At 34.3% G+C, this 15,969-nt stretch overlaps 1 protein-coding gene across 2 annotated transcripts in view; it reads left to right on the top strand.

Annotated features, from left to right (window-relative positions):
- Positions 1–15,969, top strand: part of LOC134538936 (lachesin) — a 523,035-nt gene that overhangs the window by 379,628 nt on the left and 127,438 nt on the right. For both annotated transcript variants that reach the window (XM_063380552.1, XM_063380551.1), the window contains exon 3: positions 13,482–13,682. In XM_063380552.1, the coding sequence (XP_063236622.1) occupies positions 13,482–13,682 (201 nt within the window). The remainder of the gene's footprint in view (positions 1–13,481; positions 13,683–15,969) is intronic.

Raw genomic sequence — 15,969 nt, 5'->3', positions numbered from 1 at the left:
ATCCTTGTTTTACTTTTACTTTGTGTATACGTACAAAGAAATATGTGCTTAAGTAGACACATAAACATATACGTGCAAGTAGGCACACACACATGTAACACTGACATAGAATACTGTCTAATATGTAGATCGTAGCGTTGCTCTATCACACTATACTACATATTCTACTGAATAACATTCCATTCGGTGAGTAGAAATTTTTAATGAATTATATGCTATGTTGAGATAACACTGCATATGACAATGAACAATAACACTACACGTAACACACACAAGCAAACATATGATCAATGGTAAAATTATGAGACACAATACTAGTTTATTTATGTTCAAATTTTTATAACTTGCACTTTAATTTCTCGTTTGTGAAAAAATATTATACGTGTGTATTTTATATTTCCCTTATACATAAGTTTGAGTTACTTAATATGCGGGAATTACGTTGGAAATAACTATAGAAAAATAAAAGTTCTCACACCAGAATGTAATGTGGTCATAAAAATTATGGAAATTGGGTCACCAATTAATAAAACGTACTTGAAAATGCTCTCGACCTTTTTGTGGGGTATCTTATTGCATGGGTTATTTACCAAGACCACTCGTTGCACACGTTATTTTAAACTGACTTTGTATTATTGTTTAAATATATATTCTTACTCTCAGCGTTAAAATTTTATTGTGCTTAAATAAAAGAATATTTAAAATTCGTGAACGACACAATTTCACTTTTGGTTCACACGCGTAGGTTTTTGCAATTCACTTGGCGTCACTACGCCACAGTCATTGACAGGTAATGGCATGGCTTACCTCAGGAGCCGAATTTGATTACCTAATACACACACTACTGCTCGAGGTATCGTCAGACATCTCCTTATTTAAGTAACGACTGATCTTCCAGGCCGGTGCTAAGCCGTATTAAATTGAAGAATGGCTAGATAAACTATTTTAGTATCCGGATGTTACTGGAGAGTCATTCAATTTTCACAACATGCACGCCGGCCTGGGAAGAACCACTTTAAAATTACCGTTGCTTTCGAAATGCAACTCAAAAATACTGACGCCTGTGACATCATAACCTACCTAACTTTATAACATTACAAACATGTATATTATTGACAATTTTACCTTCAAAAATAAAAATTAAAATACAAAATATTTTGCTTAGTTATAAATATTTTGTTTTAAAAATAAGTGAAATCAGTAAACTTCCTTATATGTTAATGAACATAATTTTACTTAGTGCATGACCACGAACATTGTAGCGCTGTTAAATGTTTTCATATCATTTCAAAAACTGAAAAACATAATAATTTAATCACCTGTTAATATAAACATAAAAATAACAATGAGGTCTTATTTTTGGACGTGTCTGTGCGCTGCACACTCACAAACTCAGCACGACCTCGTAATAAAGACCACGTTGTTCAATTTTTGAATACAACAAATATGTCGTGCTAAAAAAAAATCTTAATATTTGAAGGCAACAAAGTAAAAAAAAATCTAATGTAAGAAATTTTATACTAAAAAGAATTCAATTTCTTTGAAAAAGAAATTATTAAAAATTTATAAACATAATAGATTTTAAACAAATATCACTTCTTCTTGAATTCCTTGTTATAATAAAATCTTTTAGTAAATTTACGAAAACACTTTGTTACATATTGAGATGAAATTATTTTAAAATCTTTACGTTCTTGAACTTTTGACACTAGAAAAACATTAGCTGCAATATAATTCTCTTGAATGCGTCCAAACATAATTATTAAATATAGCTTGGCTTCTGGATTGTAGCCGTGTCCTTGACAAATACTGAAGTATTTGCCAAGGACCCGGCTACAACCCAGAAGCCAAGCTACTTCAGACAGTGGCCGTGAAAGCCTGCGAACATTAATAATCAAATATTATTTAACGTCATTTATTATCAACATTTACTAGTTAAAATAGATTTTTTTTTATAAAATAATATAAAATGTTTATATGTTTGTAATAACTTATTTCACTTGGAAAATACCATCACTCGCGATTAACTGGTTACACTAAAACGTAAAGTTCTATAGTGATGGGTTGTGATTAAAAAAAACAGCAATTCTTTGTAATTGAAAATATCCAAATGCATGAGTTAAATATGTGGTGAGAGAACTTACATTTTATTAGTCTTTGACCACGAATCAAGGACTACATTTGGTTACAGCTTAAAATTTTTTATGTTGCCATCAAACTCTGTAGCTGGGATCATTAAAGTAATAAGATAACAGGAGCAAACATTTCTACATAAATATTATTAAAGTGCTTTGTTGTAAGTTAAATTTTAAACGTAAAACTATTCAACCACGTATTAGTGTATATATGTTGATTTAGAAATGTTAATGGAAAGAGATAGAAGCTGCAACATGCAATGTTGGTTCAACAGATTTTATTCCACAACTTTTTTTATATATACATATTAAAATTTGGCCTTCTTTAAAGCAGATTTCACAAATAAAAAAATTGTATCATTGACATCGCAAAATGTCCTTTTGGCTGTATTTTTACGAGTGGTCATTTTAAAAATTGAATTAAATAGTCTACTAAACGGCAATGACTTGACGGAGGATACCATTTGTAGCAGCCGGTCATGCTTAAATTCTGGAATTCCATTAATATATCAACTGTTTTTAAACGATGTAAAATTTTCCAAAATTCAAAGATAGTTTATTATAGTATGAAAAAATTCAAAACAAAAATGAGACTTTTTGCTGCTATACGTCGCACTGAATAATATTAGAAAATTCCAAATAACAATTTTGACAATTTTTAAGTGTTGAACATTAAAACTCGAAATATTTAAAAGTTTTTTTTTCTTTTACCGCAAATTGGAAAACATTATGATGTTGGTGGAAGCAATAGAGTTTCTGTGATAAAAATTCATTGCTAATGATGGGTGTTGGTGTTGAAACAGCGTCAGGTCTTAATAGTAAATAGGCGAGGGCTCTTATCTGAAGGAACGTCGTGCCCGTTTGCGTTTAAATGTTTTATTTAAAATACTTACAGTTCAGCTAAGTCCTAAGTTTAATGCATTAAAACTCAAGTGGCAGCAAACGAAATTATTCATCAAGCGAGCTCCTTATTAGGGCTGTCTTAATTGCGGCTTTAGTATCAACTTCCTGGTTACTACGAACAAGAGCTAGCCAGTTAATTTGTGTCAGTCATTAACGGAGTTGCTTTGACGGCCACTACAAGCCAAAGAGAGCGAAAGAAAGAAAGTTAAAAGGGAAAATTTAAATTAATGACATTTTGCGTTTCAAGTATTTCGGTCTAGTCGTGCTTAAAACTTTGTATTTCCACACTCCAAAGCAAAATTTCTGAGTCCCGGAAATACGTTGAAAGTTAAGCTGGGTAACACTTTTTTTTATAAAGTTTCCTTTTAGTTATCTGATAGGGCATGCTAACACCGAGCTTAAAAATAAGACAACTTACAGAGGCAATGAAACAATTCACGACACAGAAGTCTTCGAACTAATCACTTACAGACATTTGGGTAAATACACAGGTAAATTGTCAGGACATATGCCTTAACCCATGTAGAAGTAACTGAGGTTACAGTTTGAGATTTTACTGTTGAGCCAGTTTTATACAAGATATTAAACTATGGGAAACCATTCATTGGAAATACTTTGGCGCGCAGAATTTTAGATCTTTCATCGAGAGAGGCGAAGTAAAAATAATATGTGTTAGAAAGCTTGTATAAAACCACTGTGGCGGTTTTTTTAATATAGGTAGGCTTTGAGTCACGTAGAAAATAAAAGCCATTCCCAAGAAAGAATTGTCACATTGTTGTTTTTATATCTATTTCATTGAAGTCACGAATTTATACAAAAAGTTTTATGCTAATGTATGCGTAAGTATCTGTAAGATACTTGCTAATTGGCTTCTGTGTTTAGGCTAAGTTATTGGGAAGGCCTAGGGGGACGCACCATAATGCCGAAATACCACAAAGCTGAAATGCCAAATTGACCACAACGCCGATAGCTAGAAAACTGCTGTATACCACAACGCCGAAATACACTAACGCCGAAAAATGTCATTGCAGGACTTCCACTAAGGTTAGGTTAGGTTAGACTAGGTTCGGTTAGACTATGTTAGGTTAGACTAGGTTAGGTTAGGTTAGGTTAGGTTAGGATAGGCTAGGTTAAGTAAGGTTAGGTTATATTACGCTAGGTTAGATTAGGTTAGGTTAGGTAAGGTTAGGTTTGATTGTGGTATTTCGGCGTTAAGGTACATTTAAGAAACACACACAAATTTATTCAGTTGTTATTTCGGCGTTGTGGTACACAGCAGTTTTCTAGCTGTCGGCGTTGTGGTCAAATTTGACATTCGGCGTTATCGTATTTTGGCTTTGTAGTAATTCGGCGTTGTGGTACAGTCGGTGTTGTGGTACAGTCGGTGTTGTGGTCAGTTTTGACATTCGGCGTTATGGTATTTCGGCTTTGTTGTAACGACCCGGCCTAGTGTACTGGCACAGTAATTATAAAAAGCCATTCACAGCCGATCTGTGATTGGTCTCCGACGGCGGCCATGATTTGAAGAGTGTCTGGCCAATCAGTATGAGTCCGCTTAGTAGCCTTTGACTGTAGCTAGTTTTTGGGTGGTGACTGTTTTTCATAATGGTGAAACAAAGAAATCCACATGTTAATTAATTGATAATATTATTTTCTGTGTATTTTATTCAGGTGTTTTTTTATTGTTACTGCTTCCCTGTAAATCCACGCATAATTTAGCGTACAACAAAAAAAATAACCTTAGGTTATGCGAAGATAAACACAGACAAATATAATTATTACCATAAAACATATAAATGAGTATAGATAAGTTTGAGATTCATTTTCGATAATTCTTTACACTACAACATGTGTTGTAATATGAAAAAAATTAAGTAATAAATTTAATATGTCCGCGTCAAGAATATTTTCACCAATATGTAGTTTACTCGCCGAAGAAATAACTGCTTTTTAAATCAGATTGGTAACATTGTCTGCTCATTAGATATTTTATTCTATTTGGCATGATTACAAATCCGGAGCAACTACATATTTAATTTAGTATTTGAATAATTTACCTGCCCTATTTAAAAAGTATTTTTACTCTAACCATTTAAATAAAAATATCCTATTCTTAAGTACTATCTTTCGATAAGTTTTTCTGAAGAAAAAAAGACTTTTGGCAAACACTATTACATGAAACACAAAAAATCCTCTTAATTCATAGAAGATAAATATTTTCAATCATTCTGATAATTAATATTCGCCAAAATATATTTTTCAAGAACTTTATAATACATAATAATTTAAATGAATTAAAAAAGTGATTTATGTATAGGCCTACTTATGAAATTGTTATTTTAATTATAATTTTCAATTGTATTTCAATCAAACAATCAATGTTGCTTGTTGTCTCAGAAATAATAAATCGCAATCACCTAAAATTGTTACTGCCAGTGGCACTAATAGAGTAAAGCCATAATATAGTTTTATAAAATGTTTATCATGGACCATTGCAACGTTTTTTTAAGAACATCGATTGTTCAGTAACATATGTATTTCTTTGTTTCACCATTGTGACAAACGAAGATCATTGGGGAAATCTGATATGAACTGACAGAACCGGCAGTTCATAGCGATGACTCTTAGATCGACACAGATCGAGCAGATTCGTCCGAAAATTAATAGGACATTATATAGGTTAGAATATTAATCGTATGTTCAAATTAAAGACAGATTAGCAAATTTTCAGATAATTTATAGTAAATATCTGATAAATGCTGCTTTTTTTTGGTCTCGTGTTAAAACCACTTTCTACATGAAATACCCATCTTTTAAGTTTTAAAAGCTTACTTTTTTTCGTTTAAGTCATTAAGGCTTTTTATTTAGTCATTATGAACTTTCTTATTTTTTTTTTACTTTTACAAAATCCCTTATATTTAAGACTTTCGTTTTGTTATTGCTTATAAACCCTAGAACGTATTTTCTTAGGTCTTTGTTAAAATTCATTAGAGATGTGGCATGAGTTCCATCTGGTGGCAAACGTATCAGCCATTTGATTCCTATGTCCCAAAAGATTGTAGGAACTTCCATGTCGGTCCAGTACACGAACAGAAATGCACCTAAAGTTTCTTCGACAATGTTGCGGCCGGTTGCTACAGGTTGGAAATGTACAAACTTCAGCTCACGAGAGCGAGGATCGGTTAACTTCAGAATGTGTTGTCCTAACGTTAAGAAGAACGATCCCTAGTTCATTCATGGGCTGAGATCATTTTATCGCAGCTAGAACAGCAGAATGACGCAATTATTTGTGGAAAAAATTTTTTTTTTCTGTTATAGAAAGCCTAGTGTGTTCTTCTGAGCTGTCATCGTTGTGTCGTCCATATCATTAGTTTATTTACACCACTGGGTTCGCCTGACACTGTATTGTCCGTAGTGATTTTTTCTTCTATATTTACTCTTCTGTGCATACTGTCTCGTCGTCATCAGCATACTGAGCTCATTTGTGAAGTGACTATATTTTACTAAATTCATTTCACGAAATTCTTTGCGTTGTCCAAGATTGTAAAATGTAATGTTAGCTAATATTGGCTCGTTTTCCTTGTAAATATTTACGTGGTCCATTATTTTAAAAGCTGAGTGTGTCGTTACTGGGCTTCAAACAACTGGAGGCATGCAAGGTTCATTTGACTATTAAGTGTGTACAGTTATTTGTTTGTCTTTTATTATTTAGTTTTGATGGGCTGAGTTTTATGGTTCAAGTCATTAACTAATATTTAAGGAAAGGCTTTGTTCATATTTTGGAGAATTATTATAGAAGACTTTTGAAAAATAGGTAGCTTTTGGGTGACGACTCTAAATTGATTTTGTATTAATTTTGGTAATATTTAATGGATTCACTTTAGGGACTTCTAACTGTAATTTAAGAATATTATGTGAGAATGTTCAACACCTTTAGGTATTTGTTTTGTATGCAAGAGTGTATGTATCTTTGTATATGTTTTTACATTCTCGCCCATTTGTTTTTTCATTAAAATATTTTTCTTAGAACCTTTTGTTTATAAATATGCATGTTTAAAAATAGCTCAATTAATTCCTTTTTCTAACAAAAGTTAATATCCACAAATTATGTTGGAGGGCATTAGCATCTACAGTGCTATTAAGAATATAGTAAATTTTTATATATATTTTATAACTATAACGGACCCACTCAAGTTTCATACTTGCTGCGTTTGGGGGCATGGCAAAAAAACTGCTAAAATGTCGATTAAGCAATACATGTATGAGTGAAATACAAGTACATCCTTGTACCTATAGGCTAATTATAGTATTATGATCATTAGAGACTGAATTTTATGAACAGGCAGTACACATGACAGAAAAATAAATTTTCATCAAGATATTAAATAAAAATTTTTTCCCTGTCTACCATTTTTTAATTATTAAATAATCAATTTTATTTTATGATAGCCAATTAGATAACTAAAGTGGAGATTAAGTTATAATTATTGTTGCCTCTATGCCTGTACGAAATTATTGTACTCAAAAACTGACGACGTTATGGAATTTGATAAAAATCAAATTATAACATAAGTGTTAATTTTTTTGCGATACCACAAATTGTTCCAATGTTATAATCATAATTGTAAATAAAAAATTATGTCATTAAATCATTGCAATGCAGAGTTGGATTTCATGACTTTTTTTTTCATTGCGTGAGCTTGTTATTTTAAAATACTATCTTTTTTTTTTAGACTAGGTACAAAATTGAGTACAAGTTGTTTGAGCAATCGAAGAGTAGCATGTTCTCGAGTAAATCATTCCACTTAATTGTTAACGCATGCTTCTGAACGTAAAAAAAAAATAGTTTACAGGGAAGCATTAATGTAACTTTAGTTTTAATCTATAAATATATGATTACAATAACCATCCATATTTTTTTTATCTTAATAACTAGTAAGAATTGTTCTGTCCTCGCAAACATGGTAAGTATATCTAATTAATAGTGCATTGCAGATAAACGCAACAAAAATCAGGAATAAAGTGACATAAAGTACGGGTACGTTGTCCCTTTGCGAGTTAGAATATAAACGTTCAACTTAAAAATTGAACATAAAAACCGAATAAATATTATTATATCTTTATTCACGAATGTTTAAACTAAACAACAAAGTATACAATATATGTTCACCCTGCAAGGTCACATATTGTAAGGAACACGAAGACGAGAAACCTGAAAATGCCTATCTGCTCTATTCATTATACCCTCCCACCCCCTGCTCATCAAGGCTATCAATAACCTTACTCTTTGAGCGCTGCGAATTCTGTTACGCTCCGAAGGAACACGTCATCGCCTAACGGCAGTAAAGAAATCTCAACTAAAAAAATAAAGATTATATCGGCACCGAAACAGTTTTTCTTATAAGTATATTTTGAGAAGAATATTTTGGCTCTGTACAAGCGATATGATTCCGCGCGAAGGATCCCGAATGGAGTTTAAAACAGAACTTTTGAGAAGGTGAGTAGGGGAGGGAGGGAGGGAGGAGGGGTTCCGGATATGGATGTGAAGCAACTAGAAGCAGCAGGTGGCGCGGAGTGAAATAACAACCCTAATCTGGTCCTTCCGCGCAAAAGGAAGAGCTATTGTGGACCGTAATCCGGCTGCGTTTGCTCAGCATCAGAGGCGTCGGGGATTGAATCAGTCGTGGCGCTGCAGGGATAAGTATAGAAAGAAAAAAAAAGGATTTGTGGATAGGGGAGGGGGGTGGGCTGAGCGGCACAGCCGGGGGTTACGTCCTAATGGTACGCAATCAGCAGAGGATATGAGCCCCGAAACTGCAGGCCGTAAGAACGCGGATCTGGGCGGATTGGAAGGAAAAAAAAAAAAAAAGAGAAAAAAATAGTAATAATCTGACAACGTTGTGCGATTTCTCTTTTCTATAAGCGTCGCGGGCAAAACGAAAGCCACCATAAAGTTTCGTTTCAAAGGGGGAAATCGTTAGCACCCACTCATTTCCGCCGAGTTACGAAAATACACAGCGTTGTTGATCCTCGAACCCACTCGAGCAAATTCCGAAAAAAGGTGATTTTTTTACGAAAACGCGATTCGTATAAAGATCATGAGAACGAAACTTAGTAAGAGGAAACGACGTAATTATCAGGATGTCTGTCATCAGGAAAACAGGGAGGAAAACCTGGAATCGTTTGCAAATTCAATAAATGTTACTAAAAATAAAATGGAGAACAGTCAGGGAAATATATGTAAAGTCAGGTAATTTTAATGAAATGGTTATACTGAGACCGACCCCTTTAGGTCAATACATTAAACGTGACGTCCATATTGTATTCGGGTCCTGTTTTTGTTAGTTGCAGTGCTGGTGTGTCAAATATTTATGAGCCCAGCTCCATCTTTTTATTTGGCTCTTGAGACCGACCGAATTTCATCTGTGATGCGCTGTGACACGGAACAATCTGTAAGTGTCGTGACTATAACAATTTCATGAAGACGAGTGTTCCATAATGTTTAATGAAAGGTAGTAATTTGTATTTCCTACCATGTGGCATAGAGTGGACTCTGTCAATAAATGTCTAAGTTTGAACCTCTTGTATTTTTAAACATAAAAACCCTCGCACATCCCACACCCAAATTACAGGTAGTGAACACAGAATCTAATAATCATCTTCTAATTAGCCCTCAGCGATTTTAATTTTTATCCCCATGATAAAATAGACGGTAAAACCCCTGGAAGTTAAGCTGCATAAATATGCACTAGAAACACCTCACCTCCAGAGCCTTTTTTTTTTCCCTTGCTCCCAGCCTTAAAATAATTCTAGTTGGATACACACACAAAGGGCGTGTTAATTAAATTTTTCTTCAATTTTCCGTAGTAAAAAATAATTTCCCAGAGATTTTCGATTTCTTCTTGGTTTTTTCGCCCCCAATGAAGCGCTCTATTTCCGTCTTGTACGTTCCACGGGGCTTTTCTGAACTTTCGTCAATCTATAACCGACCAAAACTTGGTTTCACATCTAATTTACATGTTGAACGAGAGGTTTCTCTTTAAGGCCCTGTACTACGAATCCGTTCACTCCTCATATCTCATTTATTCTCTTATTTACTCCTCGTATCCCATGTATTCTCTTATTTAGTTCCTGGTATCACATTATCTGAACCTCTTTATTCCCAACCCCTTCTCTTTTCTTCATATATAATATTGATAAAAACTGTAAAAAAACATTTCTCATGAAAAATGAGTTAAAAGTACTCAATGAGAATTATTTTATTTGTTTCAGGTGTTATTTAAAAAAAATAAGTTACATAAATACATCAACTTAAATATATATTGCTAAATAAACAAATTACTAGCAAATAAAGGAAAAATTTAAAGTGTTAATATTCTAAATATATGTATGAAAATTAAAACCTATTTTGAAAAAATAACAAAATTAATAATATAAAAAATGGGTGAGTGTACCTATTTACATGCATTAGAAGTTATATTTACCGGCGTTGGAAAAATACTTACATTAATTTTGCATGTAAATAATTAATAGAAATAAAATTATAAAAGGGCTAGTGATATTTAAAATACGGTTCGTAAAGTACAATTTAATTTAATCAATATATTGAAATAAATGCTCACTATTCAATATGGATTTTTTTACATATTTATAAATATATATATTTTTTAAATTTAGTAAAATAATCAAGATATATTAAAATTAATAATAGCAATCAATAAATATGCTGAGTGTTTATTTTAGTTTTTTAAGGATTTGTTTAATTAATAATGAAATATTTATAGTGCAAATATATTATACATAAGGAAACATAACCTCACATTACACTTGAAAAAGTTTATAAACACAATTTACATCACAAATATTTACAATAAATAAATGTTTCTGATTACATGGACCAGTATTTAATATCAATCACTAAAGTAAAAGATTTAAAAACACATATAGGATATTTATTTGTATGTAGCTATTTTTTTCATTCTGTGAAAATGTTGTTGTTTGGTGTGCACGCATCACAGATATTCACTGTCAATTTTTCATAACGCGCCAAAATAAAATAACTTCAAAAAGTTTAAAATCTATCTAATACTATATATTCCTTAAATAGACTAATAAATTCTCAAATAATAATTTACTAAACTCATGCATATTCAGTCGCACATTCCTGATACCACAGCTGGACTTGACTATGGTATTTTAATAATCACGCTAATACGTAATGTTTTCTTAAAAATTAAAAAAGAATTTTGAAGCCTGACCGAATCAAGAAGTTCATTTCAGTTGCTTGCAGTAGCCAAGGTAAAATAATCTGCGTATGCTGGTGTTTGATGTTGAGAGACGAGTAAAGAATATTTAGTTTAGGAACTTACTCCAATACAAATATGAGCCGAACGAAAATATTACGAGAGGTACTTACCTTTTAAAAATTTTAAATAATAACATCATGGTATAAGTAATAGCGTGAATTTATGCTCAAAACTTAAATTCATAAAATCTTCTGTTAATTATGTAATCCCGCTTTAATTCATAACACAGGGTCCCACTATTTCGTACAAACAACTTGATTTTCTCTGGTTTTCATAAAGACTTTGTGTTCAAAAAGCAGTTCTAAACAAAAAAAAATCTTAATTTCTCATTTTTCATCCCAAGTATTTGCCGTGATTTATTAAATTAATCAAATGGGAATCTCTAGATTTTCAGGAACAAGTGTGTATGAAAACCTTCATTTCTTCATTTTCCAAACATAAAATACGTAGCTACATAAGCACACGTTGTACTGTACGACCAACACTGAATAATTTAACTATTCGGTTGGTAAACGAATGCCTTTTGCCGGTGTGATCACCCTTATAAACGTCTGTTGATTTAACGTTTTTTTTTGTATGTGTAACATCTTAGCTCTCAGTATATGTCATTTGGTGGGAGTAATTTCGTGAATGAAATGGAAGTCTAGGAACGAAAATATATAACACCCAAGGTGCTGCCATCTGTGGCAATTGGAGCGAACCAAATTTTACGAATCCAAAGGGAAACTTTAAAATATTAAATGTTTGGTGAATTTTAACAAGATGGGCACTATTTTAATAAAATTCCTAGTACAAAATCAGGTCTAAGGCCAAGGTATTGGTACTTTATCAAGTCTTCTTTGATTTTATCGGAGCCGTTTCATTTTATATTTTAAAATTCGACTCCGCTCGTCTTCGACTCCGTTCGACTTCGACTCCGTTTGACTTCGACTCCGTTCGACTTCGACTCCGCTCGACTACGACTCCGCTCGACTTTGACTCCGTTCAACTTCGACTCCACTCGACTTCGACTCCACTCGACTTCGACTCCGTTCGACTTCGACTCCGTTCGACTTTGACTCCGTTCGACTTTGACTCCGTTCGACTTTGACTCCGTTCGACTTCGACTCCGTTCGACTTCAACTCCGTTCGGCTACAACTCCGTTCGACTTCGACTCCGCTCGACTTTCTCGCCACCTGTCGACCTCGCATTGTAAACCCTCGAAAGACCCAACGAAATATCTGCATTGCTGCAATGCTACTGATAATCGGGCTTTACGAGGCCTCTTGTTGCTAGGTGCGATGATGACTATTCATACACATACGCTGGGTAAGGGTGGGACTAGCTGACCACACCTGCAGAGGTCATAAAAATATAGAGTATTTTTAACACCCCTTTCCTATGATCACTTTAGTACCAAATTCTAACCTTCATATCCAATCCACGTACCATCGTGTACGATAAATTTTCAACTCACACCAATATGCACACCATAATTATCTTCTGATACACATACTTCGTACCCTAATATAGTATTAAATCCCCTTCGTTTACCAAAATTTTGCCCCATGCGTACAAAACTAATTATGGCAAGCGTACCATGATTATCCTGCATACGGAAAAAGTGATTTCAGAAGACTTATCTTCCGTTTAAATCACACTTTTTTTACATACTATAATTTGTTGCCAGTACACAGACTGTACACCATAATTTCACCCAAATATTATTCGGTGTACTACAATTTTTCGTGCGTACCATAACTATGGTATGCATTACATAATTATCTGGTGTGCAGGAAAAGTTGCTCACTACGTGGCTCTGCCACATTCCAAATACATATGGCGGTCAGTCGAAGCCCTTCCTGACGTCTAGGTGCTGCCATTCTCTGTGCAGATTATGGAGAAGGTGTAAAGGGATGGGTTTCACCCAGGAATTTGCGATGGACCGATCATGTCTTGGCAGGCCGACCATCTCCACAACAATATATTTTTAACAGGTATAGCACTGGAAGAAAAATGCCACGCCCTAGAGATACATATTCCTTTCCCCTACTTCCCTTTCTCTGATGCTCCTCACCCCCCGCACAGAGCTTGCCAGACATTAACCCGCACTATTTATGCGCGGTGTTTGCAACGCAGCGCTGTCTGGTGTTGCAGGCTCGTACGTGCTGCTGTGGAGGCGAGGCAGCGCCGTACTGACGGCCGCCAACCTGATGGTCACCCGCGACCCTCGTTTCCAGCTGGTGGACGGATACAACCTGCAGATCGGCGACCTCGTGCCCCAAGATGCCGGCGACTACGTGTGCCAGATCAGCGACGGCGACAACCGCGACCAGATACACACCGTCGAGATCCTGGGTGAGTGCCACCGGCTTTTCAAGGTGTTTCGACTGAGCGAGTTCGTTTGGTCGACCTAGCACGTGCAGTCGACTTGGCACGCGTGGTCGATCAAGTGCATTCGATTAAGTGAGTGTGTTTGGTGGGAAGCCTTCTTTTCACAAACGAGAGAGAGCCAAACGTTCGATCGTGCATCTTCGGTTGTTTTTTTTGTTCATTGAAACTCATGATAACTAATGGTCAATTAGGTTAGGCTAGCTACATTATAAATACGTTAAAACATTGTGGACGGTTGATTTGGTTAGGATAGTTACATTAAAGATACTGTGAAATCATTTAAACGGTTTCCTAGCCGTGGATAGCTACATATTAAAAAGTTATTATCTAAGCAACCATAAAATGATTTTACAGTATTTTTAATGTAGCTATACTTACCTAATATAACTAACCATCCACAATGTTTTGAAGTATTTATAATGTAGCTAACCTATCCTAATCGACCGCAAAATTTAATGCCACACCAGTTTATACAATGAGATAGAACGGAAAAAAAAGCGAGAATGAACTTCAAGGAACTTCGGGTGTGGCTCTCTCGTCTGTGAAATGAAGGCTTTCCGTGTTTGGTCAACTTTACTCAGTTGGTCGACCTAGTGCGTTCGATCAAGCGAGTGTGTTACGTCGACCTAGCTTGGGTGGTAGACCTAGCATGTTCGATTAAGCGAGTTGTTTGTTCGACATAGTTCGCGTGTTCGATCTAGTTTTTTTCGATTAAGCGAGTGTGTTTGGTCGACCTAGCATGTTTAATCAGTCAAGAAACTAAACTGAAAAAAAAAGTGCATAACCCGAAATAATTTTGTGAAAATATACACTGCCAAATATTTTGTGCTTTCAACAATAACTTTTGTTAGTAACAAAACTTTATCCTAACTCATAAGAAACTTTATGGAATATACAACAAAATATTTAGTACAATTTGTCCTAAATTTTTTTTGTGGCCAGTTTTTTTTTTCAAAAATATTTTTAAGTATGTCGTCGACTGAGATAATTTGGCCAACCGAAATACTTTGTTCCAACTAGTGTTTTGTTCAACCGAGCTCGTTTGATTGACAGAACGTATTTTCGTAATTGCTTTATTTTTTCCCTAACGAACGTGTTTGGACGCTTGACGAGTTCGGTCTTACAGACACGTCTGGTCGGTCTATTGCGATAGATCGATCGAACGTATTTTTCCCGAACGAGCATGGTAGGATGTCAAAATATTGGGTATGTTTAATAACGAATCATTGACAACAACAGCACAAAGTCTCTTTATACAAAGCAAACACTGTTGACTGATCGATAGTGGCACAAGGATACCAAGACCATTTGGTACCTATTTCAAATACTGCCACATTTGAGATATATCACCTAATGATACAGTATATATTTTCAAGGGAGTATCCGGGAAAATAGGGAAGAAATCAAACAAAAAAATTTTAAGAAAGTAACTAATAACGAAATAGAGACACTGCGTCATCTGTGAGAAGTCTTAAAGATCCTCTTCCCCAATGAAAATATGTTGAATTACAGAAAGCGCATCTATTTCTTCCTGTAACCATTTTTACCTGGGTATGCCTTTGCATTCGTTTATTTCATTAAGTAGGTCTGGGCTCAGTTGGCCTGTTAGACAGCACCGGAAGATTGAAAAAGGCGTGGGCATTTAAGAGTTTTCAAAGGTACATAAACGTTTAGTTTGGAGGCAATTAATTAAGTTTGGCTCAGTCGTTAGCTGTTTCCGAATAAGAATTTTTTTACCGAGGCACAGAGCAACAATTATATAACGGATTAATTTCACTTTAACTCGAATAAACTTACCTGTGGATGTATATATATCCATGTATATATTTATATGTATATATATGTATATGTATACACGTATATACAATCAAGCCTTTTTACGGTGCTCATTGGACAATATTGAATTTACAATCTTCGCATGTTTACATTTTATTGGGTACCAATTTGTTCTCCTTGTTTATAACTTGCTTAAGATTTTCAGGGGCGTGAATAAAATGCTGTAGTGAAAAAAAAATCAAACTGCAGCAGATGTGCTTCAAATTTAATTTGATTCCCGATGAATCCGTGACATAATAGTGACGCTACAGATGCCGCCTTATATAAACTATATATTTTTTTCTCAATGATGAATTTCATTGAGAAACTAGCCATGGAAGGATATCGGAAATATTTTGTTGCTAACAAAAACTGGTGTACCAACAAATAAATTTTTAATTCTTTTCGTTTTTGGGAACATTTTCACAATTTTTAC

Source organism: Bacillus rossius, chromosome 14 (assembly GCF_032445375.1).
Source record: "Bacillus rossius redtenbacheri isolate Brsri chromosome 14, Brsri_v3, whole genome shotgun sequence".
In the NCBI taxonomy this organism is placed as follows: domain Eukaryota; kingdom Metazoa; phylum Arthropoda; class Insecta; order Phasmatodea; family Bacillidae; genus Bacillus; species Bacillus rossius.
Note: the sequence above shows the minus strand (reverse complement) of the source record. Positions and strands in the feature narration are given on the sequence as shown.